At 33.7% G+C, this 26,216-nt stretch overlaps 3 protein-coding genes and 1 pseudogene across 3 annotated transcripts; all 4 read left to right on the top strand.

The window, feature by feature from the left end:
* The first annotated feature begins 4,479 nt into the window (after positions 1-4,479).
* LOC118032161 (benzyl alcohol O-benzoyltransferase-like) lies at positions 4,480-10,241 on the top strand (annotated as a pseudogene).
* Positions 10,242-11,921: 1,680 nt separating this feature from the next.
* LOC118032163 (benzyl alcohol O-benzoyltransferase) lies at positions 11,922-13,934 on the top strand. Its single transcript, XM_035036764.2, has 2 exons — positions 11,922-12,430; positions 12,946-13,934. Exons 1-2 carry the CDS (start codon positions 11,984-11,986, stop codon positions 13,831-13,833), a joined length of 1,335 nt encoding a protein of 444 aa, XP_034892655.1. The 5' UTR covers positions 11,922-11,983; the 3' UTR covers positions 13,834-13,934.
* A 3,079-nt stretch (positions 13,935-17,013) lies between these two features.
* Positions 17,014-18,095, top strand: LOC118032160 (benzyl alcohol O-benzoyltransferase). Its single transcript, XM_035036762.2, has 2 exons — positions 17,014-17,460; positions 17,715-18,095. The coding sequence occupies exons 1-2, from the start codon at positions 17,014-17,016 to the stop codon at positions 18,093-18,095; spliced, it is 828 nt and encodes a 275-aa protein (XP_034892653.1).
* A 4,731-nt stretch (positions 18,096-22,826) lies between these two features.
* On the top strand, positions 22,827-25,966 carry LOC118032165 (protein BOLA4, chloroplastic/mitochondrial). Its single transcript, XM_035036766.2, has 3 exons — positions 22,827-23,242; positions 23,312-23,379; positions 25,676-25,966. Exons 1-3 carry the CDS (start codon positions 22,949-22,951, stop codon positions 25,827-25,829), a joined length of 516 nt encoding a protein of 171 aa, XP_034892657.1. The 5' UTR covers positions 22,827-22,948; the 3' UTR covers positions 25,830-25,966.
* Positions 25,967-26,216: the final 250 nt, after the last annotated feature.

Genomic DNA, 26,216 nt, shown 5'->3' with positions numbered 1-26,216 from the left:
TAGAATTATATACTTGGATTAAACTTCTAACACTATATCCATTAAAATAGGGTCATCCAACTACTAGAAAAAATAGCTAGCCCCATAAATGTCATTGCTTTTATTTACAACTTTTTTGTTTCTTTCAAATCATTTTCTTCGTTTACCTATTGTTCTTCTCATGTGATGTTGCTTAGGATAGATATGTATTTTTTAAGATTTAAAATCTTGAAATACCCATAATTTATTTAATTTTATGAGACTATTACTTGTCTTTGCTTATGTTCCTAGTTGTAGTTTCTTCTTATTAGAAAGAAGAAATTGATAATAGGTTACATAATTGATCAGAATATTAATAATTAGTTAATTAGTTGATTATGCTATTTCATATGCCATATAGCCAGTTGGTTGGTTATACATGACATTATTATATTCATATAAATATATATTTATTATCAATAAAGACTTAATGTATCTTTAATATTCATATAATATAAGATTAATGAATCTAGAGTAAAGTCTATGAGAAAAAAAAATGTTCTACAAAGAAAATTATAAAGTTGTTATAATTATGGGATTTCTATTGCATCAAAACATTATTCCTAAAATGTTCATGGTTGATACTCTCTTAAATATTGGACATTCATTAAAGCCATAAAGATTGATACATATTATGTTATTTTCTTTATGAAAGGAAATACTTATTCTCATAAGTTAAGGTATAAGGGATACCTAGAACTAATATGCAGGTGTTTATCATAAGACATGTACACTAAGCTGACCTGCTAAGAATTCCATATAGAGAGAACATATATGTCCATGGAAAAGCTCACTTGACGATTGTGTAAATGATCTTCATACTTGAGATTACTAAACAATCTTATATATAGAATGTTATGATTTCATCTTATTACATATTATCTTAATTAAGATAATAAAGGGCAAACATTGGGTATAACATGAACTATATAAATGTATTTTAGTGATTAAGAGAGGATTCATCACCTTTAGTGAATTATGAAAAATGTTCAATATATTCTCAAATAGTAGTGACCGAGAAATCCTTGGCCAAGGTGGAATGAAATTTGAAAAGAGTTTCAAATCTTATTCAAATGATCAATGACTATTATGTAAAGAACAAACATTATTTAACATGGTAGATATACTCTATGCTTTAATGTTAAATTGAAATATTATTGATGAAAGGATATTAATTACACTAAGAAATCGGTTATTGAAAGGTTAAGTCAAATCACTAATGACTTTTCTAATATTTGGAGGATCATGACACGTTACTAGACGATACACATAATCTTCAAATAAAAATTAATCAATTATTGAATTCATAATAAATTAAAATTTTTAATTTAATTAATTATAATTATAATTTATATTTGGCCCAACATATTAGGAACCTGATAGGACACACATTAAGAACCATTAGTCAGAAATTAAACTCGAATGATTTAATTAAGTATGACTTGATTAAAATATATTTTAGAAATCAAGGACTAAAATATAGTTAATACATAGATTATATTTCTAGACTTAAAAAAATTAAAGTACAGACTTAATTGAGTTAATTTCTAAAATTATCCTAAATTAATATATGAAAATTTTTCATGAGGCAAATTTATATTTTATCAATTTATAGATTGTTTCATATTTCTCTATACATAGTAAGTTATGCCTCTTATTTAGGGTAGTTGTTTGTTAAATAGAAAAACTATGTAAACATAATAATAGAGTTAACACTCTAAGCATAGTAATCCCTTTCTTCTAAATAAGAATTTAGAAGATTTCTCATAAATGGTTCGTGTGGATTACCATTGAAGGTCGAACAATAAAACGGCGTGTGATTTGTGATAACCCGGCCTTTAAGGAAATATTCAAAGTCGAAGAAAAGATTTTCAAGTAACAAACCCCTAAGCAATTTTAGATCTATCTAACAGAATCTTAGAGACTCTAAAATAATTTTGTTTCACAATTTCAATTATATATATGATATTCAGGAGCCCAAAGGATTAATCAACTATCAATAGCATAATTGTTAATAGATTAATAATATGCAATTGTAAATACACCACATTACTAAATGCTGCCACGTTTGCTTTAAAATTGGAGAAGTTTTTAAAATTTTGAGTAGTATTTTAGGATCATTGAAAAATGGCTATAAAATACAATGCCATAATAACAATAGCAAATTCATTTCCTTTTCATTTTTAACCTCCATCTCTACCATTTTACCCAATAAATTAACTTTGAAAATCAACCTACATGATCAATTCAAATCCTATAACAAACAATACCTGCTTCAAACTATCTTAAAATTTCATCCTTAAGTCATAACAATTAACATGGACAAAATGGATTAAAGCCCAAGAGCATTAAATGCAGCAAATGCTGGAAACATGCTACTGTTAAGATATTAGATATTGAGCGTGGTGAAAACAAGCTTTTTTACTAGTGTAATTAGAATTCTTGTAATAAAATATTAATTTATTAGTAAAATCTTTGTCGCAGGTCATTAGGTTGACGACAGGTCTTCCTCCTATAAGTATGTATTGGAAAGGGATTTGGATATAATCATAAAATTATTATTATGAAGTTCAGGAGTCACCACTTAGTATTATAGTTACCAGAAAACTTATGATCTGCGAGAATCTAAGTAAAAGATTAGTTGTGCAAGAGAAAGGTACATCACCCCCAGAACGTCCTACCTAAGGTAAGTTACATTGTTATTTAATTATTTTTCTAGGTCGTTTTCTATCTATTGGTCTTGTCTATGGTTCAAGGTAGATCTACCTACGTGAGGAAATCTCTTCCATATCGGGTTAAAACCTAACTATTCTAAAACCCAAATTTTAGTATCACATTTATTTCTTTGTATCTTTAATACTTAAGGGAAACTCTACTATATAGTTCTACACCTCCAAATATTAAAATCTACAGCTAAACCTTAACACTTTAAATATAAAGTGAACAAAATGATTAGTGAAGGGTTTTTTGTATTTTTGTCAAACCCTAACGCATAATCATGAATTAGTTACAATATCCAATTTTGCATTTTAGAACATGAGAAAGATACATTTTTGTTTTTTTTTTTTATATAAAAAGTGTGCATAGAAAAATTTGAAGATTTGGTCATATGGACGAAAATAAAATATTTTTTATTTTTTTTAAAGAGGAAATTAATTTAACTTTTTTTGTTGAATTTTTTAAATTTTCAAAAAAAAAATCAGAAAGATTGCGGAGGAAACCAGATATTTTAATATCAAATTTATATTTTACAATGTTATTATACAACCTAATAATATACAAAATTATTAGAAAAACATGAGAGAAAATCACAAATATTTTGAAATGACCCTTGATTTTTTTTATTATTAAATTTAAGTTGGGCTAGACTTGAAATAGATCCATCCTAACTTAGTTAGGTTAGGTCAATTGGCGGCCCAACAGACCCTTTCCTTTTTTTGTTAGTGGATCAGACCCAACCTAGCTATTTAAGTTGTTCAGCCAGACCTATATTAATGGTATTTTTTCATTTGCATGCATAAAAAATTCTGCATGCAAATGACTACGAAGGTTTTGAAGGAGAAAAAAAAGATGCAAACTTTCTTGGTTGTAAGAGAAAAGAGGTTGGTGGCGTTCCTAAACATCTAAGGCAGATATTTAATAGATGGCATTGTAGTACTTTAATAATATATATATATATATATATATATATATATATATATATATATGTGTGTGTGTGTGTGTGTGTGGAAAATAAATAAATTAATTGATATTTGTATTTTTTTTGTAACTGACTTCATGATGTTTGGGTTAGGTTGTTTAAGGAAGTTTTTATGGTCTATTTGTAGTTTTTGGTAAAAAAAAAAAAAATACATTTTTAAGCCAATTTTCCTTTAAATTTTTAGGCCACCGGATTTTAGACAACAACTAGTAGGCAACAGGGTCTGAATTTTAAACTTCGAATCTCGCAACACAGCAAGTAATTTAAGAAACAAGGAGAGTGAAAAAAAAAAAAAAAAAAAAAAAAAAAAAAAAAGAAACAAGGAGAGTGAAGATGGCGAGGAAAGTTGCAGTCCTGCAAATTGTGGGGATAGTAATGGCAGAGTGTGTACAAGCTGGGCGAATGATATTAGGCAAAGCAGCCATGTCAAATGATGATATTTTCTTCTTTTTTTTTGTATGAAGAAATTTGCACCATAAATAGAAGATAATAAAGAAAACAACGAATCTATATAAAAATATTCATCAAAATACATTAATTGAGGACATTAATCCTTGTAACATGACAACCAAATAATATATTTATCAATGTAACATGGCTCGTCAAAAACATGCCACGTCATTTCAATTTAAACCACAAAATCTAACAATCTTAAATTGTGCTAAAGCATCACTGCATGATAGTTCACTCTTTTATCTTTATTTGTCCGATATGCTCTTAGCCTTTTCTATATATAACTTGCTAGTTGGCTTCATTTTTCACAAAAAAAAAAAAAATCATTCTATACCACAATGGCTTCATCACCCTCTTCTCTAGTTTTCAAAGTTCACAGACGTGAACCAAAACTCATCAAACCAGCGAAGCCCACCCCACATGAGTTCAAACTGTTATCTGACATTGATGACCAAGAAGGATTTCGATTCCACATTCCACTCATACTATTTTATCGCCACAATCCCTCAATGCAAGGGAAAGACCCCGTCAAGGTCATCAGAGAGGCAATTGCTAAGACATTAGTGTTTTACTATCCATTTGCCGGCAGGTTGAGGGAAGGGCATAACCGCAAGCTCATGGTGGAATGCACTGGCGAGGGGTATCTTGTTCATAGAGGCTGAAGCTGATGTTACACTTGAGAAGTTTGGTGATCCACTTCAACCTCCATTTCCTTGCTTGGAGGAGCTCCTCTTTGATGTCCCTGGCTCTAGCAGATAAACTGAGATAGCAAATGCAAAAGTGCAGCTTCTCTCTCTTTCTTGTTGACTTAGTTACACAAATGATCCTATATATATACACATATATTACGTGATGGTGTTGACAGCTGGTGTAACTGAATAGCAGTTACTATTGACAGCTGGTGTAATTGAATGTCTGTTATAACTATTTATTCAGTTATAACAGATTGCAGGTTATTACGTGATGCCTGTTATAGCTGGCTTATCATCCCCCCTCAAGTGAAAAGGTCTGGGAATTATACAAAGCTGAGATTTAAGAGATAAGAACTTTGAACTTGTGAGATTCTTTGTTAGCAGATCAGTCGGTTGCTCTGCAGTAGGAATGAACTGCAGCTGAAGCTTTCCTCGGGTGACTTGATCACGGAGGAAATGAAGATCGATTTCGATGTGTTTGGTCCTGGCATGAAACACAATATTCTTGGCCATATGATAAGCACTGATATTATCATGCCAAAGAAGAGGAATTGCAGGGAGAGATACACAGAGTTCTTGTAGTAGAGCTTGCAACCAAATCATTTCAGTCGTAACAAAGGCAAGACCACGATATTCTGACTCTGCACTGCTACGTGAGACCACCTTTTGTTTGGATGAGGACCACGAGACAAGATTGCCTCCGAGATAAACCAGATAGCCACTGGTACTACGTCTATCATCAGGTTGTCCACCCCAATCGGCATCGCTAAAACCTTCCAATGTCAGGTGACTGGAAGGACTCGATACTAAGCCATCATGCAAGGTGCCTTTAAGATAACGAAGAATTCATTTAGCAGAAAGCCAGTGAGCAGAAGTAGGTTGCTGCATGAATTGACATGCCTTGTTGACAGCAAAGGCAATGTCAGGTCTGGTCATGGTAAGATACTGAAGAGCCCCTACAACACTACAATATTGAGTAACATCTGATAGAGGATCACCATCAAACTTGGATAGGTTCTGTCCAACAGCACCAGGCGTGTGTGCTGGTTTGGTATCAAACATGGAAGTTCGATGGAGTAGATCAGAAACATATTTGCTCTGACTGAGAGTTATTGAGCCATCATGATAAGTAACCTCAATACCAAGAAAGTAGGATAGCTTGCCTAAATCTCTCAATGCAAAGACTGAATTAAGTTTATCAATGAGGGACGAGATCTGTGTGGATGAACTGCCAGTGAGGATAATATCATCAACGTAGATAAGAACAATGAGAGTTGAGGATTTTCCAAAGTGAACAAACATGGAACTATTAGTTTTGGAACTGCTGAAGCCCCATTGTAGAAGAGCAGAACTCAGACGTTGAAACCATGCCCGTGGGGCTTGTTTCAAACCATATATAGCTTTGTTCAACCTACATACTTTGTCAAGAAATGAAGTGTCCATATAGCCAGGAGGTTAAAGCATATAGACCTGTTTTTGAAGATCACCATTGAGGAATGCATTGTGCATATCAAGTTGACACAATTCCCACTTAAAACTGAGAGCAATAGTTAGGATGGTTCGAATAGTGGCAGCTTTAACAACAGGGCTAAAGGTTTCAAAATAATCAAGACCATGAGTTTGATTATACCCTTTAGCCACAAGTCTGGCTTTATACCTTTCTATGCTCCCATCAGACTTGTGTTTGAGTTTGATACCCATTTACAGCCTATGATATTAGCATCTGAAGGTTGTTGAACAAGATCCCAAGTTTGATTGAGATGTAAGGCAGCTATCTCTTGATCCATAGCTTGAATCCAGTTTGGATCAGTGAGAGCTTGTTTGAGAGTGGACGGTTCTGAGATTTTTACAGCAGAGAGATCAAAAATGGGCTTTTTCTTTGTGATACCATGCATTAACCTGGTTGTCATGCGTGGAACTGGGGAAGAAGATGGAGGAGGAGTGGGAGGACACAACTCAGGGAGAATATTAGAATCAGGAGTGAGCTCAGAACTGCTTGGAGAATATGAGCTGGTACTATGGTCTGGCAAAGGAGATGATGGGGTTACAGAGTGGTTAGAAGAACAAGTAGGAGAAGGTGTTGAAGTAGTGATGATTGCTGGAGGAAAAACCTCATTTGAGATGACATTTGTGGAAGAGGAATTTGTAGCAAGAGGGAATTTGTGTTCATCAAACACAACATGAGAAGAAGTGTAGACACGTCCAGTGGCAGAATCAAGGCATAAGTAACCTTTATGATGGAAACTGTAGCCAAGAAAAGTGCATTGGACAGATCTATACTGCAACTTATGACTATTGTAAGGACGAATGAAGGGATAACACAAACAACCAAATACTTTAAGAAATCTATAGTCAGGTTCTTTGTGAAAAAGAGTGAAATATGGGGAGGCATGATTGAGTACCTGGCTAGGCATTCGGTTGATAAGAAACGTAGCTGTCTGGAAAGCATATTACCAAAATGGCATTGGTAATGAAGCATGAGCCAACAGTGCTAACCCAGTCTCAACAACATGCCGATGCTTTCTTTCAACTCTTCCATTCTATGCTGAGTTGTAGGGACAGGAAAAGCGATGGAGGATGCCAAACTGGTGTAAAAAAGTCATAAAACACCTGAACTCTCCACCATTATCAGACTGTATGCATTTGATCCTAGTCTCAAATTGATTCTCAATTTGCAGTTTGAACTGCTTGAAGATAGGCAAGGCTTGGTCCTTTGTATGTAAAGGATAGAACCAAGTGTAGCGGGAGTAATCATCTAAAAATAAGATGAAATATCTGGCACCAGAAGTGGCCTTGACAGAAGCAGGTCCCCAAATGTCAGTGTGAATAAGTTCCAGTGGTTTGGATGCACGAGAGCTTGAGAGATGAGTGGGTAACCTATGACTTTTAGCAGGCTGACAAGAAGAACAAACAGTAGCTTTATTCTTTTCACAAGAAATGTTACACCTTTGGAGGACTTTGGTTACAATCTCAGTAGTAACGTGGCCTAGTTTGTGATGCCACAGCACCAATTTACTATCAATAGGACGAAATTTATAAGACTGAAAAGCTGAAAGCTTATGAGCACCAACATAAGCTAATTTCTTGTTCTTCAATACTGGAAATCTGTAAAGACCATCTTCAAGTCTGCCTCGAGCAAACACCTTCATCGTATGTAGATCCTTTACAAGGAAGCTATTAGACCGAAACTCAATTAAAGCATTGTTGTCTAAGTAGAATTTAGCAACACTGATTAAATTGAGTTGGATAAAAGGAACATGGAACACCTTCTTGAGTTGAAAGACATGAGAATTAGAAGGCAAACTTGTAGAACCAATGTTGGAAATGGATAGATGCTTACCATTCCCAATTGTGATTTTATCTTTTCCATTGTAAGGTGAGGAATCAGTGAGATTGTCTCCATTCTGAGTGAGATGATGACTTGCGCCAGAGTCAAGGTACCAAGATTCATCTGCAATAGTGTTAGAAGAGGCTACCATAGCAGGAATAGAAGTTTGATTACCAGTTATCAGAGAAGAGGTGCCACTGCTCTGAGGACTCTGATAGGAGATATCAAACCTGTGATAGCACGTTTGAGCCATATGACCAAATTTTCCACATAACTGACATTGTGATTTCTCAGAATTGTTCAAATTATATCTTCCAGTTTGTCTATATCTTCCTCCTCTGCTACGGTCTCTGTAGTTACTGAGATTAGGATTGTAATATTGACCTCTACTGCCAGTGTATGTTCTTCCACCTCCTCTGTTACTAGAGGAGGATGCATAATTGGCAGTCATGGCTGAAATTTGTTCAATTGAGCTTTGTTGCTCAAGGCGATGTTCAAAGGTTAGAAGCATGTTATGAACAGCTTCAATAGAGATTTTGTCATCTCTGATGTTAATTGCAGTAACAACTGCATTGTAGTCTGCTCCAAGGCCTCCAAGGAGATTCATAACTTGATCTTGCTCAGAAACAGGCTCTCCAATAGCAGCTAAACTATCTGCAGCTGCTTTAACTTTCATGATGTAATCTATCATGGTCATAGATCCTTTCTTTGTGGACTGTAGTTCCAGTCTTAATTGCATTATCCTGGCTCTTGAAGATGATGAGAAGGTTTTCTCTAATGCTTTCCATGCACAGTGAGAAGAATGGTGACCTATGATCTGTGCCATGATCGGTGGGGTGAGGGAGGAGTATATCCAGCTCAGAATTGTGTGATCCTATCGTCTCCATGCAATAAAAGCTGGATTGAGCACTCCTGGACTTAGTTCCTTCTCTGGACAGATAGTCGATCCATCTATAAAATCTTCAAATCCATTGGCAAAAATCACATTGTCAACTTGAGACCTCCAGAGGATGTAATTGGTGCGATCAAGTTTTACAGGCAACGTGTGATTTAGCATTTGATAAGAAGGTAAGGGAGCCATTGTTGTGGTTTATGTAGAGCCAAGAGAACCAGCAGCTGAAGAAGACTAGGTGGAAGCAGAAGCCATCTATTGGATCTTTGGATTGCTCTGATACCAAGATAAACTAAGATAGCAAATGCAAAAGTGCAGCTTCTCTCTCTTTCTTGTTGACTTAGTTACACAAATGATCCTATATATATACACATATATTACGTGATGGTGTTGACAGCTGATGTAACTGAATAGCAGTTACTATTGACAGCTGGTGTAACTGAATGTCTGTTATAACTGTTTATTCAGTTATAACAGATTGCAGGTTGTTACGTGATGCCTGTTATAGATGGCTTATCACTAGTGGGGTGCTAAACTGCCCTCTATTACTTATTTAGGTAATTTTTCTGTATTTGAAATAAAAAATTTTAATTTTATATCGTAATTTTCTTGTTATTAGTGCAAGTTGAGGAGGAAAAAGTCACATCATATATGTTATATATATTAGGTTTAAAATTATGTTCCTTCTTTGTTGTGTTGATGATATAAAAATTCCAATCCACTAGTCAAATAGGCATAATTCGCTAATACATCCACTCATGAAATCATCTAACAATCATCTAGGTATTTGCTGTCTAATTTATTATGCAAATTGGCAGGTGTCGCGGCTCAAGTGTGGTGGTTTTCTCTTTGCCCTCCGCCTCAACCATACCATGAGTGATGGCCAAGGATTAGTGCAATTCATGGCAGCGGTGGCTGAGATAGCCCGCGGAGCCAACGCCCCATCTGTCCCTCCAGTGTGGGAAAGACATGTCCTACATAGTGTCGGACTTGAGACGTGCCGGACTTGAAAAGGTAGTTTTCGGATGGGGAAATGCTATCTATGGTGGGACTGCAAAAGCCATCCCTGAACTTGCAAGCTTTTATATTCCGTTTACAAATAAGAAAGGAGAAGATGGGATCGTTGTACCATTTTGCTTGCCATCTCCTGCAGTGGAAAGATTTACAAGGAGCTTGAAGGCATGCTAAAGGGACAGCTAGTTATTATTTATGCATGCTTCGTTTGAATTTCATTTTTTAATATTAGTACGATATTTACCTTTTATGTCCATTCAGCATGTGTTATATATGATTATTAATAATATGAGTGTTTGTTTTTGTAATTCTTTTTATGGCTGTTATTTTAAAAAAATAATTTAAATTTTAAGTATGAACCTATATTGTGGGACCATAATTATTATATGGGTCTCACATTCTTCAACCAACATTTTAAATATTTTCCAGATAATCATTAATTGTGGATACACCACACCATATTTTCTACTACAAAAATAAACACATTCATAAACACAAGGTTGACAAATTTATGCTTGAAGAAAACGACTCCATTTCATATTTATAACCGATGGACTTTTTCCTAATATATCATATTTGAAGAGCTAACTTGAAATTGCTAAATAAAAATCTCAACATATTCTACCAAATAATATATTTATCAATGTAACAACGTTCATACTATCTTCATGCACATGGCAAGTTAAAACATGCCACATAATTTCAATTTAAACCACAAAATCTAACGATAATAACATTAATTTTAAATTGTACTGAGCATCACACAATTGGATAATCTTTTGTCTTCTCCATGCTACCTCAAAACCCCATCTTTATTTGTCTGATATACTCTTAGCCTTTTCTATGTATAACTTGTTAGCTGGCATCATTTTTCACAAAAATCATTCTACATCACAATGACTTCATCACCCTCTTCTCACTTCTCTAGTTTTCAAAGCTCACAGATGTGAACTTGAACTGATCAAACCAGCGAAGCCCACCTCACTTAAGTTCAAACTGTTATCTGACATTGATGACCAAGAAGGATTTCGATATTATTTTAAAGAATATTATTTAATTTTACGCTTTATATTTGAATAAGAGTACGTATTTTGAATGCTTATATTTGTAGTTCTCAGCAATAAATACAGTGTGTTCCACCTTATCTTCTTGAAGCAATAGTAACCACCGAAAATGAGGTGATAAAAAGACCACAGAATATATAGGAAAGCATCACCATCTCTCGTGAAACAAAAAATGATTAAAACATAACCATCTAGGTGGTGGCCCAGTGGTAAAAGCTTGGGATCAAGAAATTTGCTTCCTCTGTGGTCTCAGGTTCAAACCCTAGGTTGATCATATGATGATCACTGGAGGTTTACATGGTCGTTAACTTCAGGGCCCGTGAGATTAGTCGAGGTGCGCACAAACTGGCCCGAACACCCACGTTAATCTAAAAAAAAAAAATGATTAAAACATGTTACATGCTTCTGCCAGGTCAACAATTAAGGACTGATCATTATCTTTTTTTAAGGAATTAGAGTTGGATTCATGGAAAAATCTCAACTATTCCTCTTTCTTTGTATGAAGAATTTTGCACCATAAATAGAAGATAATAAGTAGACCAACGAATCTATATAAAAACATTCATCAAAATACATTATTTGTGACATTAATCCTTGAAGAGCTAACTTGACAATCAAATAATATATTTATCAATGTACCATGGCTCGTAAAAACATGCCACGTCATTTCAATTTAAACCACAAAATCCAACAATCTTAAATTGTGCTAAAGCATCACTGTACTTCAATCTTTTATCTTTATTTGTCCGATATACTCTTAGCCTTTTCTATATATAACTTGCTAGTTGGCTTCATTTTTCACAAAAATCATTCTATACCACAATGGCTTCATCACCCTCTTCTCTAGTTTTCAAAGTTCATAGACGTGAACCCGAGCTAATCAAACCAGCGAAGCCCACCCCACATGAGTTCAAACTGCTATCTGACATTGATGACCAAGAAGGGCTTCGATTCCACATTCCACTCATACAATTATATCGCCACAATCCCTCAGTGCAAGGGAAAGACCCCGTCAAGGTCATCAGAGAGGCAATTGCTAAGACATTAGTGTTTTACTATCCATTTGCCGGTAGGCTGAGGGAAGGGCATAACCGCAAGCTCATGGTGGAATGCACTGGCGAGGGTATCTTGTTTATAGAGGCTGACGCCGATGTTACACTTGAGCAGTTTGGTGATCCACTTCAACCTCCATTTCCTTGCTTGGAGGAGCTCCTCTTCGATGTGCCTGGCTCTAGCGGGGTGCTAAACTGCCCTCTGTTACTTATTCAGGTAATTTTTCTGTATTTTTGTCCACTACGCTGGTCCAAGACTTTTTCTGTCTCACCTATTAGGTAGCAAAAATTATTAAGGGAGCAAGAAATCCTTCTACGTATCAAACACTACGAAGTCTATCAAGCCATCATAAGAGTAGACGGATAGCAAAATTATAAGCTATATATTATATCGGTGAAACCTACCATGATTAATTGGATGTTCCGATATTTTTTTTCGCGCAGTTGTTATAGTAACTATAAAATTACATTCAAAATTTTATTAAAACAATGATCTCATAAATTTAGTTTCAAATCGTAATCTTTCTTGTTAGTGCAAGTTGAGGAGGAAAAAGTCACATCATATATGTTATATATATTAGGTTTAAAATTATGTTCCTTCTTTGTTGTGTTGATGATATAAAAATTCCAATCCACTAGTCAAATAGGCATAATTCGCTAATACATCCACTCATGAAATCATCTAACAATCATCTAGGTATTTGCTGTCTAATTTATTATGCAAATTGGCAGGTGTCGCGGCTCAAGTGTGGTGGTTTTCTCTTTGCCCTCCGCCTCAACCATACCATGAGTGATGGCCAAGGATTAGTGCAATTCATGGCAGCGGTGGCTGAGATAGCCCGCGGAGCCAACGCCCCATCTGTTCCTCCTGTGTGGGAAAGACATGTCCTTAGTGCAACTGACCCACCTCGAGTTACATGCAGACACCGAGCGTATGAGGAGGTAGCTGGCTCCACGAGCTCAATTCTTACACAAGATCATCTGGTTCATCGTTCATTTTTCTTTAGCCCTTCAGATATAACTGCTCTTCGAAGATTGGTCCCACCTCTCCTCAGCCATTGTTCTAGTTTCGAAATATTAACGGCATGTCTTTGGATTTGTCGGACCATTGCCCTCCAACCAGATCCTAATGAAGAAATGCGCATAATTTGCCTCGTCAACGCACGTGAAAAATTCAACCCTCCATTATTACCAAGAGGTTACTATGGTAATGGTTTTGGTCTTCTAGCAGCAGTAGCCACTGCGGGGGAACTTTCGAGAAAGCCAATTGGATATGCTTTGGAGCTGGTGAGGAAGGCTAAGGCGGACATGATTGAGGAATACTTGCGATCCACAGCATCGTTGATGGTGAGCAAGGGAAGGCCTCTTTTTACTGTGCCAGGGACCTACATAGTGTCGGACTTGAGACGTGCCGGACTTGAAAAGGTAGATTTCGGATGGGGAAATGCTATCTATGGTGGGACTGCAAAAGCCATCCCTGAACTTGCAAGCTTTTATATTCCGTTTACAAATAAGAAAGGAGAAGATGGGATCGTTGTACCATTTTGCTTGCCATCTCCTGCTGTGGAAAGATTTTACAAGGAGCTTGAAGGCATGCTAAAGGGACAGCTAGTTAGTTAGTGGAGGAGCAAATTCCAAGTTAATCGTATCTTCTTGTTTGTTTATCAGAAAATAGTTTTTTTTAAAATAAAATCTCAAGACAATCAGTTTATTTCTTTCTATTTTCAAAAATTTGAAACCAACAATGGAAAATGCAAGCCGTAAATGATACCAAAAGTCCATTAAATTACTACGCTTAGATAGCTAAAATGTAATTATTCGTAAATGGTGGGTGTGAAAGTGAGGATGAGTGCTGATAAAAACAACAAACATAAGCATGAGAGGATGAATAATATGTACCACGTATCCTTGTATGTTTTGGTTTGAATTTCATTTTTTAATATTAGTATCACACTTACCTTTTATGTCCATTCAGCATGTGCTATGACTATTAATAATTTGTCGTGATTATGATTAAGTAAAACTATATATATATATATGAGTATGTTTCTTATTGTCATTTAGCTTGAAAAAAAATAATTTAAATTGTAGTTGGAAACGAAATCATCAAAGAAAACACTAATTGTTTTTTATACATGACATTGAACATTTAATCCATATATAAAATCAACTACTTGTAATATAAAAACTTCTATAATTCCCTCATCAAACTTGATGTTATTTGACGGGAATGTTGTTGAAATGTTATTTTATGAATTTTGCAATTATTTGTAGCAAAAAAAAAAAAAAAACCAACTTCGGTAATAAAGGTTTCAAGAAAGAAAGAAGTCAGTGGAAGAAACTATGAACTATTGATGGAAACAAGGAGATGATAAGAAACAGGGAGAAAGAGAGGAAAGGAGGGATATTTTGGTCAAAAGATAATTAATGAACAAGCTTCAATGTTTAATAAGTAATATGGAATGCTTTCGATGAATTAATGGTTGGACCACAATTATTTTATAGGCCCATATTCTTCAACCAACATTTTAATAGTTTTCAAACAATTATTAATTGTGAACACACTAGACTACACTTTCTACCACAAAAATAAACACCCTTGAAAATACAAGGTTCACAAGTCTATGATTAAAGAAAAGAACACATTTCATATTTATAACCAACAACTATATGACACTAACTATCTACCTACTCAAATTAATCACGCTTCACATTAATTTTTATCATAGTATGAGTACAAAAAATGACATTTAACCCAACCAAATTGTGGCCTATTTAATGGGTTTGAAGTATTGTTGTATATTGGTATTCAACATTTTCCCCTCATAAATACAAAAAATAAAATGCACCCTTAAAATTTTTGTTTGGACAAATTGGCCGGTTTCACTTGAGCCAATTCAGTCATGTTAATAATTTACATATTTTTTCTTATAAAAAGATTAATCTTACAATAATGTTTTAAACAATTCAAATTCATATTCATAGCAAAGCGTGCGCAACTATTCTTGTGAGATCTGGAAAGACTAGCAAAATAATTAATGGCATTCTTGCATTTAGAATTCAAAACTGGATAGGAGGACCACACTATGCTACAAGCCAACCTAATATTTTTTTCAACATTAAAAAAAAAGTTAAGACAATGCAAGAATTAAAAAAAAAAGTAAAAAGAATTAGAAACTTGGTTCATTGACTCGATTAGGTTTAATAAGCTCATTTAATTTAAATAACACGAATGGAAAAAAAAAACACAATGATAATAAACAAACTAATAAAAAAATTAAAAGCCTAGAAAAAGAAAAACAAAAAAAAATGAATCAATCATATCCGAGTTAACATGTCAAATCTACAACATGCTTGTGATATGAGGTAACCACATCATAACCAAACTAAACATAAAGCTCAAATATAAAACAATTTAATATTCAAGGATGAAACTAGAAAAATAATAATTAAGAAAAGCAATGAAAAAAAAATATTTATGTCAACTCAGATTAACCCGCTAACCCCGTGACCATAGGCACATGATTGGGATACCTCTATAGAAAAGAAAAGAAAAAGATATGAAGACCAATTCCTAATAAATCAAATGTTGAATGATAAAATTGAAAAAAAAATTAATTTTAGAAAATGACTTTAAAAAATACAAAAGTCAACATGTATTAATATTCAAAATCCACGACTCTAATCATTAACCCGAGACCAACCCCTATAAAGGGCAAACCCTAAAAAACAATGAATTAAGATTATAAATCAATAAAATTATAAGGGATGAAATTAGAAAAATAAAAAATAAAAAATCCTTCAAAACAAAATAAATAATAATTAAAAGAAAGGGAATTGAATTTGATACAAAAATAATTTGAAATCAAATGTAAAGGGGTGAAATTGAAAACAAAATTCAATTAGCAAATGTATAAAAAAATAAACAATAATTAAAAGAATGAGAATCAAATTTAATATAAAAATCAAATAAAAGTACCAAATGATGAGGGACACAGAATGAAAAAGAAAAAAAATCCATCAAAATAAGATTAAAAACAAAATATATAGAAATGACCACATTGGATACAAAACCCAAATAAAAAAATACATTTATTTTTTGGTAAAAAAAAGGGTGAGAAAAGAGGGAGAAGAAGAAAAAAATCACTTAAGCCCAATTACATATCCAATGACCACACATGCGGTATCGTAGGAAAGAACAAGGCAGGCCATTTCAAACGTCATCTTGTAAGACAGTGTTTGGATAGAGACGATGTTGCACATGCAAACAACTTTTTTACCGAATCACCCATGATCCAATAGGTTAATTATATATAAAAACATGGTCTTAAAATATGTAAATACTGCTAGTTAAGGTTTAATTATTTTACTTTTAAGGGTATGAATGTGTTTACATTATTTTTTAAAAAAAATATTAAAAGATCAAATCTATCTAGAGAAACCTATTAATTACAAAAAAAAAAAAAAAAAAAAAAACCTAACCTGAAAATAATAGCCTTGATTGTAAGCTTTAATTCTTTTGCTTTCAAGGTACTTACATTGTTCTTTGAAATTGCTAATAAAAATCTCAACATATTCTGCCAAATAATATATTTATCAACATCCATACTGACGTCATGCACATGATAAGTCAAAACATGCCACATAATTCTGCTAAGCATAATAAAATAGGTCAAATATCTTTTTTCTTCTACATGCCACTTCAAAGTCCAATCTTTATTTGTGTGATATACTCTTAGCCTTTTCTATATATAACTTGCTAGTTGGCATCATTTTTCACAAAAATCATTCTATTTCACAATGGCTTCATCACCCACTTCTCTAGCTTTCAAAGTTCACAGACGTGAACCCGAGCTTATCAAACCAGCAAAGCCCACCCCACGTGAGTTCAAACTGTTATCTGACATTGATGACCCAGAAGGACTTCGATTCCACATTTCATTCATACAATTTTATCGCCACAATCCCTCAATGCACGGGAAAGACCCCGTCAAGGTCATCAGAGAGGCAATTGCTAAGACATTAGTGTTTTACTATCCATTTGCCGGTAGGCTGAGGGAAGGGCACAACCGCAAGCTCATGGTGGAATGCACTAGCGAGGGTATCTTATTTATAGAGGCTGACGCTGATGTTACACTTGAGCAGTTTGGTGATCCACTTCAACCTCCATTTCCTTGCTTGGAGGAGCTCCTCTTTGATGTCCCTGGCTCTAGCGGGGTGCTAAACTGTCCTCTGTTATTTATTCAGGTAATTTTTGCAGAAATCAAAAATTTTAATTTCAAATCGTAATTTTCTTGTTATTAGTGCAAGTTGAGGAGGAAAAAGTCACGTCATATATGTTATATATATATATTTGTTTTAAAATTGTGTTCCTGCTTTGAGTTGATGATCTAAAAATTCTAATCCACTAGTCAAATAGGCATTCGCTAATACATCCTCTCATCAAATCATCTAACAACCATCTAGGTATATGCTATGTACTTTATTATACAAATTTGCAGGTGTCCCGGCTCAAGTGTGGTGGTTTTCTCTTTGCCCTCCGCCTCAACCATACCATGAGTGATGGCCCAGGATTAGTGCAATTTATGGCAGCGGTGGCTGAGATGGCCTGCGGAGCCAACGCCCTCTCTGTCCCTCCTGTGTGGGAAAGACATGTCCTTAATGCAACTGATCCACCTCGAGTAACATGCAGACACCGAGAGTACGAGGAGGTAGCTGGCTCCAAGAGCTCAAATATTACACATGATCATCTGGTTCATCGTTCATTTTTCTTTAGCCCTTCAGAATTAACTGCTCTTCGAAAATTGGTCCCACCTCACCTCGGCCATTGTTCCACTTTCGAAATATTAACAGCATGGCAAGGTCCTCTTATCCAGTTTTGAATTCTAAATGAAAGAATGTCATTAACTATTTTGCTAGTCTTTTCAAATCTCACTGGAGTTAGAATGTCAAATCTATGATTTGATTGTAATACGAGGTAACCCATCATAACTAAACTAAATAAGAAACTCAATTATAAAATTATTTAATGTTCAAGAATAAAACTAGAAAAAAAAATAATTAAGAAAAGCAGTGAAAAAAAAAAGATTTTTGTCAACTCGGGTTAACCAGCTAACCTCATGACTATGGGCACATGATTGAAATAACTCTATAAAAAGCACCCAAATAAATTGGGTCTGGACATCGCACCCAAGTGAATTGGATCCTGACATAGAACCCAAAAAAATTGGGTCCGAACATCACACCCAAGCAAATTAGATCCATTAGCGTTAGGTCATGGTGTCAGGACCCATTAGCCTTGGATCCTGACATAAGATACATAGTCTTGGGTCAAATGGGATTGCAAGACCTAAGGGATTTGGGTCTGCCTTCATGCCACACCCAAGCAACTTGGGTAAGGCGCCTCTTTCCAGCCCCAAGTTAATAATAATAATAATAATAATTGATGTTGCCCTTTAAATCAATTTTTTATAGTAAAAATATTTATTTTAAATTTAATAATATTAATGAATATAATAATATTTATAATATTAATTATAATACTAATAATAATATTAAACTCACATGACCCAAGTTCTTATAGTTTTTTATTCATTCAAATCAAATTTATGGTTTTTCTTCAATAGCAATAATATTTTTTCAAATTTAATAATAATAATAATAATAATAATTTTACCCTTCAAATGAAATCTAATTTTGTTTTTCAATATTAATAATATTTTTTTTTCAAATTTAATAAGTATTATATTAATGATTTTAAATATAATAAAAATAATAATATTTATAATACAAATAATAGTATTTTTAATATTAATAATATTAATTATAACAAAAATAATAATATTTATAAGACAAATAATAATATTTTTTATACCAATACTTTTAATTATAATAAAAATAATTATATTTATAATACAAATAATTATATTTAGAAACCTAAGATCCAAGAACCTTGGGTCTTGACACCAGACCAAAGAAAATTGGGTGGACCCAAGGTTCTTGGGTCCTGACGTGGGACCCAACGTGTGGTCCTGTAGACCTTAGATGCTCGGGTTTGCACACTCCAAGCAGCGGGTTTGCAGACCCGTTTGCCTGGGTTTGCAACCAGGCACGTGGGTCTTGTCCTAGCACCCAGGGTATGGTAGCCCCAGCGTCAAGTGTCTGCAGTCTGGGGTTACGCCCGGGCGAGGGGGCTTGCCCTAGCGCCCAGGGCGTGGCAACCCCACCCAAACCCGAACTGACCATTTTCTTCCCAATCAAAAAGAGAACCCCACCCCACTTGCAGTCTCCTCAACTCTCTGTGGCATGAGCAGCTCTGATATTATATCGCTTCAATCCACAATGTTTTTAGCAAAGAGTAAACCTAAACAGTGCAATCCATAGTGAAATCGCTCTCGGTTTATAGTACTTCCAAACAGAGTAATCTATAATGAAAGCACTCACAGTTTACAATAATTAAAATTTACTAATGATGATAACAATAATAGTAGTAATATTAATTCTTAATTTTACCATACAAATCAAATCTATTTTTGCTTTTCAATATTTATAATAATTTCTACAAATTTATTAATTATTATATGAATAATATTAATTATAAGCAAAATTGTAATATTTATAATAAAAATAACAATATTTTTAATATTAAAAATCATAATATTTATATCACACGGACCTCTAACCCTTAGGTGGCTGTAAAATCTTGGTGCAGGTTAGAAGACACCTCGGCAGGCCGGTTTGCACCAAGCGCGCAGGTTTGCAAACCTGCTCGCCTTGGTCTGCAACCAGTGCCTGGGGTCTATAGCCTTACTATGCCCCACCAAACAAATTTGTTATTTTTCGCTGCGGGGTCTGGAGACCCAGAGGAGCAGGTCTATAGTCAGGTGCCTAGGGTTTATAGCCTTACCATGCCCCCACCAAACAAATTTGTTATTTTTCGCTGCGGGGTCTGGAGACCCAGAGGAGTGGGTCTATAGTCAGGTGCCTAGGGTCTATAGCCTTACCATGCCCCACCAAACAAATTTGTTATTTTTCGCTGCAAGGTCTGGAGACATAGAGGAGCGGGTCTACAATCAGACGCTCGGGGTTTGCAACTTCACCATACCCCCACCAAATAATACAATCCACGGTGAAATCACTCACAGTCTACAATAATTCACTTTACAATACCGAACAATGCAATCCATAATAAAAAGCACCCACAGTCTATAGTAATTCAGTCTACAGTAAAACACCGATTCCTTTTAGTTATAGTTAATATGTAAACTTTACATCAAAAATAAATATTTACATGTCAACTAAGTAAGAATATATTTAAATAAAAAAACAAAGGCTAAAATCATTATGAATAATAAGATCAACCAAACATGGAAAATCTTAATCAAGCAAGAAACTAGAAAGTAATTGATCAAATGGATAGAAGTCATAATCAACCAAAGAAAGTAATAGAATATAAAATTTTAATTTCACACCAATAACTAAGAGATTCAAACCTATTTAAAATAGAAGTTCTTGATAAATAAATCTGATCAAATTATTTAATTTAGTTAAAAATCCACATGATTATCAGTAAATAAAAAATTTAGTTTATATTAGGATTCATTAGAGCTCCTTCTCTTATATAGGTTACCTATATGGTATTATAATTACATGTTTAGATAAAAATTCAAACACTATTGATACACATAAGGTCATATAACTACTAAGAAATACAGTTAGCCTCATATATATATATATATATATATATATATATATATATACTTTATTTCTTTAATTTTTTGAACTTATGTTTTTCCGATAATTATTTTTATTTATAATTTTATTTACAACTTTATTTATCTTTCTCGCTTACAATTCCTTTTCCTCTTTACATATTTTTCTTCTCGCTTTGTGCTGTTTAGGATAGATTTACCTTTCTTATGTTTTAAAATCTTGGAACATCCATATTTTATTTAATTTTATAATATTGCTATATGTCACTCATGATTCGTAGTTGTAGTTTCTCCTTATGGCAAAGAAGAAATTGATAATAGGTAGCATAATTAATCAAAAAATTGATGATTGGTTAGTTGATTAGCCAATTGATGATCAATTGCATGCTAGTTTGTCAAATCAAAAGTATGCAACTATAACTATACCACATTATTAAATGCTACCATGTTTGCTTTAAAATTGGAGAAATTTTGAAATGTTGAGAATGCTTCTGAGATAATTGGAAAATGGTTATAATAACAAAAAATCCAGTTCTCTTTCATCTTTATTCACAATCTTTGTCATTTTCCTCAATAAATTAACTTTAAAAAACAATATCTTTGTAATTTTACCTAATAAATTAATTCAAATCCTAGAATTGACAAGCTTTTTCTTATGATTTATCTCTTGAAAGCAGCCACTCACCTATGGATCACATTCAAAAATGTGTCCATGATATCAAAAAGAAAAAAATAAAATAAAAACTCAAATCCTATAAGAAGCAAATGTTCACATAGTGAACCTTTGGTGCGAGTTCTTCGGTTAGAAAATAATGAAGAAAAACTAGCAATAAATTATTTGTATAAACCGATGGATAAAACAAAATTAATCATCAATACAAAGTTGAAAAATAAAATATCTCAATATGGACCATATATCCTGGTCATTTATGCTAGTTGGGATAAACAATTTCATAGTTGATTACATATAGCAAGTTATTTTCTTAATTTTGTAATCTATTTTAGGCGTTCTTTTTTTAAAAAAAGGTTATTCAAGGTTCGCTTAGTATAATTACTAGATTAGCTCCTAATTGTGACACTCAAAATGTAATTAGTAGCTAACTTAAGAAGTATAAAAAAGAAATTGGTAATTTTTGCATGCCATTAGCTATTCGTCAAAGAAAAAAGTTAAATCTGGGTAATAACTTTGTATTTTTAAAATATAATATGGTTTTGTATCTATAATATCTAATTTATTGAACTTTTATCTTAATTAGTTGCATGATGTGAGCAATTTAAAAATAATACTTCAGAACTTTAAATGTTTACAATTCGAGTTCTTAGTCAATGTTATCGTGCAATTGGGTGTGAAACAAATTAAAATATATTTGAATATATCCATTCTAAAAGGCCAAATAACTCACACACAAGAGACTAAGTGATATTGTATTTGTTTGTTATAATTTGAAGATTCAACAAAGATAAAATATCAATATTATCATATTAATAATAATATTGAAAATGATTATTACTATTTTCATTAATAATGATATTATTTTCTTAAAATTAAATTTATTACTAATATAAATAATTTATATTCATGTTGTTTTATTTCATGTTTATATTTCATTGTTTTAATTGTTATTTATTTTATTTAAAATAATTTATTAAATTAAATTTTTTTTCAAATTTCACCTTTTAATTTTTTATTTATAAGATTTGATCCTTTAATAAATTATTTTTTATGATATAATTAAACACTAAGAAATTTTTTCAAAATCATTTTCTATTATATTACCAAATATAAAAAAAAAATATTTTTTAATATTCACATTCTTAAAAAAAAAAAAAAAAAAAAACCTTTCCAGTAGAGACTCAATATTATAACAGGCAGCTCCCGGCAGATGGAACGTCTACCACTTGTGAATGAGCGGATCGGGCTTGCAAAGAAAAAAGGCCCTTCGCCCCTTTACGGGTGAAAACCTTCCTGATGTATCTCTTCAAAATGGGTTAAAGAGATAAACTGCATAAAATTTTCCCTGAAAATGGCAAAGAGCCACACCATCTTCATGTCGTGGCGCCCCTACTCTCTCCTTCGCCAAGCTCTCCCTTCATCTCTTCTCCACCTCCCCAAACCACACTCGGTTATGTTAAACAAGACTCGACCAAACTTGCTCTTCTCTTGCGCTAACAGAACCAAACTCCACTTTGAAACCCATGGCTTCGTTAAATTAGGGTTTGGTTCTGTCGGTAATCGCAGATTCAGTACTGAAGCTACCCGTGATGTTAATGATGCTGGCTCCATTGACTCTCCTCTTATGCAGTCCATGGAGAACAAGGTAAATTCATGCATTTTATGGATGAATTATCAAATTGACATTAACGAAAATTATTTGTTTGTGAAACAGATTAAGGAAGAACTAACTGCGGAATCAGTCTCTGTAAAAGATGCTTACGGTGATGGTCGACATGTCTGGTATGCGTTATCTATTTCTCACTGCTTTAAATGAATTCTATGATGTTTTAAATTCTATGGTCGATATGTCATTGTTTGATGAATCAGTTAATGGAGCTTCTGGCTACTTTCGATTTGATCTTTTAGAGTAGCATTAGAATGTTGAAGTTGCGTGCATTGCATTTAGAGAATGCCAAGCCTTGTTACAAAAATTATTCTTTATGTTTGCTCCCTTTTTATGAAATCATTGGAACACTACTCAGTTGAGATCAAGATACTGTTATCTATGTGTCCCGCGTTGGAATTTTTTTTTTCCCATCAAAGATTATTGTGAGCAATTAAATGATATTTAGTTTTCTCCCTTGTCAATCCCCTTTGTTACCGTTCAAAGAACATCAGAATTTGCCAAGAGATCTTCAAAATGAAAATAAATAAATAAAAGTTGACTTCATTGAGTTTATGAATATCATCAGTGGTTAGTATAGGAGAGAGTGATGGTTTTGAAATGGCTCTTTGCAACTTGTGTAAGCAGAGATAAGTGAGAAATGGGAAAATGCATATAAAATTATGCAGAGAGAAAACAATATTTTACGTGTCCGGAAATTAGGAAATCTGGTTGGAGAGAACAGGAAGAAAGATATCAAGAGATATATCCCAAAAGCCCAAGTTCTGGTAAAAAGATTGATATGCTTACAGACCTCAAAATCAGAGTGCAGGGGGTGATGATAAGCCTCGATGAATAACTCATTAAAAATGAAAAAATTCATTGTTAAATCTAATTATTGAAACATGTCAAAGTAATGATACAAAGAAGGAATGAAGATTTTTCCTTGGGTTGCAATATGAATGAGTACATTTCCTTTTTTTTTCTTCCATTAGATGTATTTTAGAACATGATTCCAACAATTGATAGTTTTCAAATTGGATGAATCTTTCAGCTTTTGACTATTACTTTGAGAGTGGGCTAGATGTTTACATGAGTTGTATTTGACACCATGGGCTTTTCTCGAGAAATGGCACATTTTGTAAAGGTAGAGGTGAACTTGAGAGTGTAGCTTATGTTCAAGCAGAGAAGACACTGTTGATCCATGACTAAGGAATTCTCCTGGATCTTGTGGAGGGACGAAACAAGAGTGTTTAAAGAACAATAATCCTTCCTCTCTCACCTTTTTGAAGGTTTCTAGGATGTTGTCCTTATATTATTGGCATACTGAGGAATCTTCTGTCAATTGGAATTTCCGGTTCAGTTGATTATGTAATTTTTAAGCTGTTTGGAGTATGGTGAAACTTTTTTTTTCCTAACAAATTAATGAAACCCCCCTGGCTTCTTTAATCAATATTGATTTTTTTATTTTAAATAATTTTTTAGAGCAATATTCATCTAACCATTGCCCTTGTACCTTAAGAGGCCTTCTGTTTATACACATGTTATTTAGCTAGTCATTCCTCATGAAAACACATGCCAAAATGGAACTGACCTTATGTTGTTAGTAGTTTGTGCTATTGTGGTTGATTAGTACTACCATGGGCCCTGATTTCAGGCCATAATAATAGGTGTTTTTACTGTATGTAAATATTTTGGTATTTTATATTGTTGGTTGTATTTAAATTTCGGATGAGTAAACAAAATAGATTGTTTTCATAGTTTACTTTCATTATGGAGTTTTGATCTCTTTATCCTTGGTGGATATAGGCATTATCACCAAAGATCTACCTGCTCATATATCTGTTTGTGTGTGTCCTTCACAACATCATGTGAAAGCTTTAGAGAATTGTTTGACTAAGAAACTCAACTTGATCATTTATCATATATTAAGAGATAGCAAGTATATCTGATACCAAGAGTTGCATGTCTAATAGATTAGGGTTATAAATCCCTTGCCATTTCATCTAATGAATGAAAGTTGCTGGTATTGCTTAAACAATACTACATATTATCTGATAAAGCCTTGCTCTACTAGTCTGCTATTTCAAGCAGTGGGTAGATGCAGGGCATAAATATATGGAAGGAGGTTAATTAGGCTTTATGGATGAGATACTGTTTGATTTTAGTAATCTTTGAAAGGGCCCCATGGCCTTCATTTTTTATTGACTCCCATGAGCACAGCCCGTTCTAATGAATTTGAAACATTGTTTATGACAATAATGAACCTTCTCAGAACAAATCATTTCACTTGGCCATTAAATTAATGTCTTTTTATATGTATCTGACACGCTTCAGATCATTCTGGGCTCAGTCGAATCAGTACATCTCATAACCAGCCATGATTTTTTCGCTTAGCTATGTTAATTGAGTTTGTGTGCCATGTGTTTGCAGCATAGATGTTATCTCTGAAGCCTTCGAGGGACAGTCAGCTGTGAATAGGCAGAGGATGGTATACAAAGCCATCTGGGAGGAGCTTCAGAGCACAGTACACGCTGTTGATCAGATGACTACCCGAACCCCAACTGAAGCAGCTGCCCAGAAGTGATGGAACATTTATGAAAATGACAATAAAAGTCGAAACTTCCCATGTTCAGTTTTGTTGTTGCCTTTCATAAAAGGAATCAGTAAGCTGTGATCCTACGTCTCTCATTATTAAATTTGCTCTTGCTCCCTGGCTCTTAATCTTTTACCTCAAAAATTGATCCTTGTAGAATTTATAATCTTTAGGGCTTTAAAGAAAGGACTGTGCGTTGTGGGTTACAGCCATGCCAAATCATTCGTATGGTATTGCTCTTCCACAGCTCTTGTTTTGTAGTAGTTTCTTTTTCCAATTAATGGCAACCATGGTTTCTGCAAGCCTGACATATGTTTGTCAATGCTTAGAACGTATTTGGGAACGCAAACGCGGTTGAAACTGGGTTATTTTAAAATT

The sequence above is a fragment of the Populus alba genome, chromosome 13, assembly GCF_005239225.2.
Source record: "Populus alba chromosome 13, ASM523922v2, whole genome shotgun sequence".
Classification (NCBI taxonomy): domain Eukaryota; kingdom Viridiplantae; phylum Streptophyta; class Magnoliopsida; order Malpighiales; family Salicaceae; genus Populus; species Populus alba.
The sequence above is the reverse complement of the archived record's forward strand: the minus strand, read 5'-3'. Positions and strand labels throughout refer to the sequence as shown.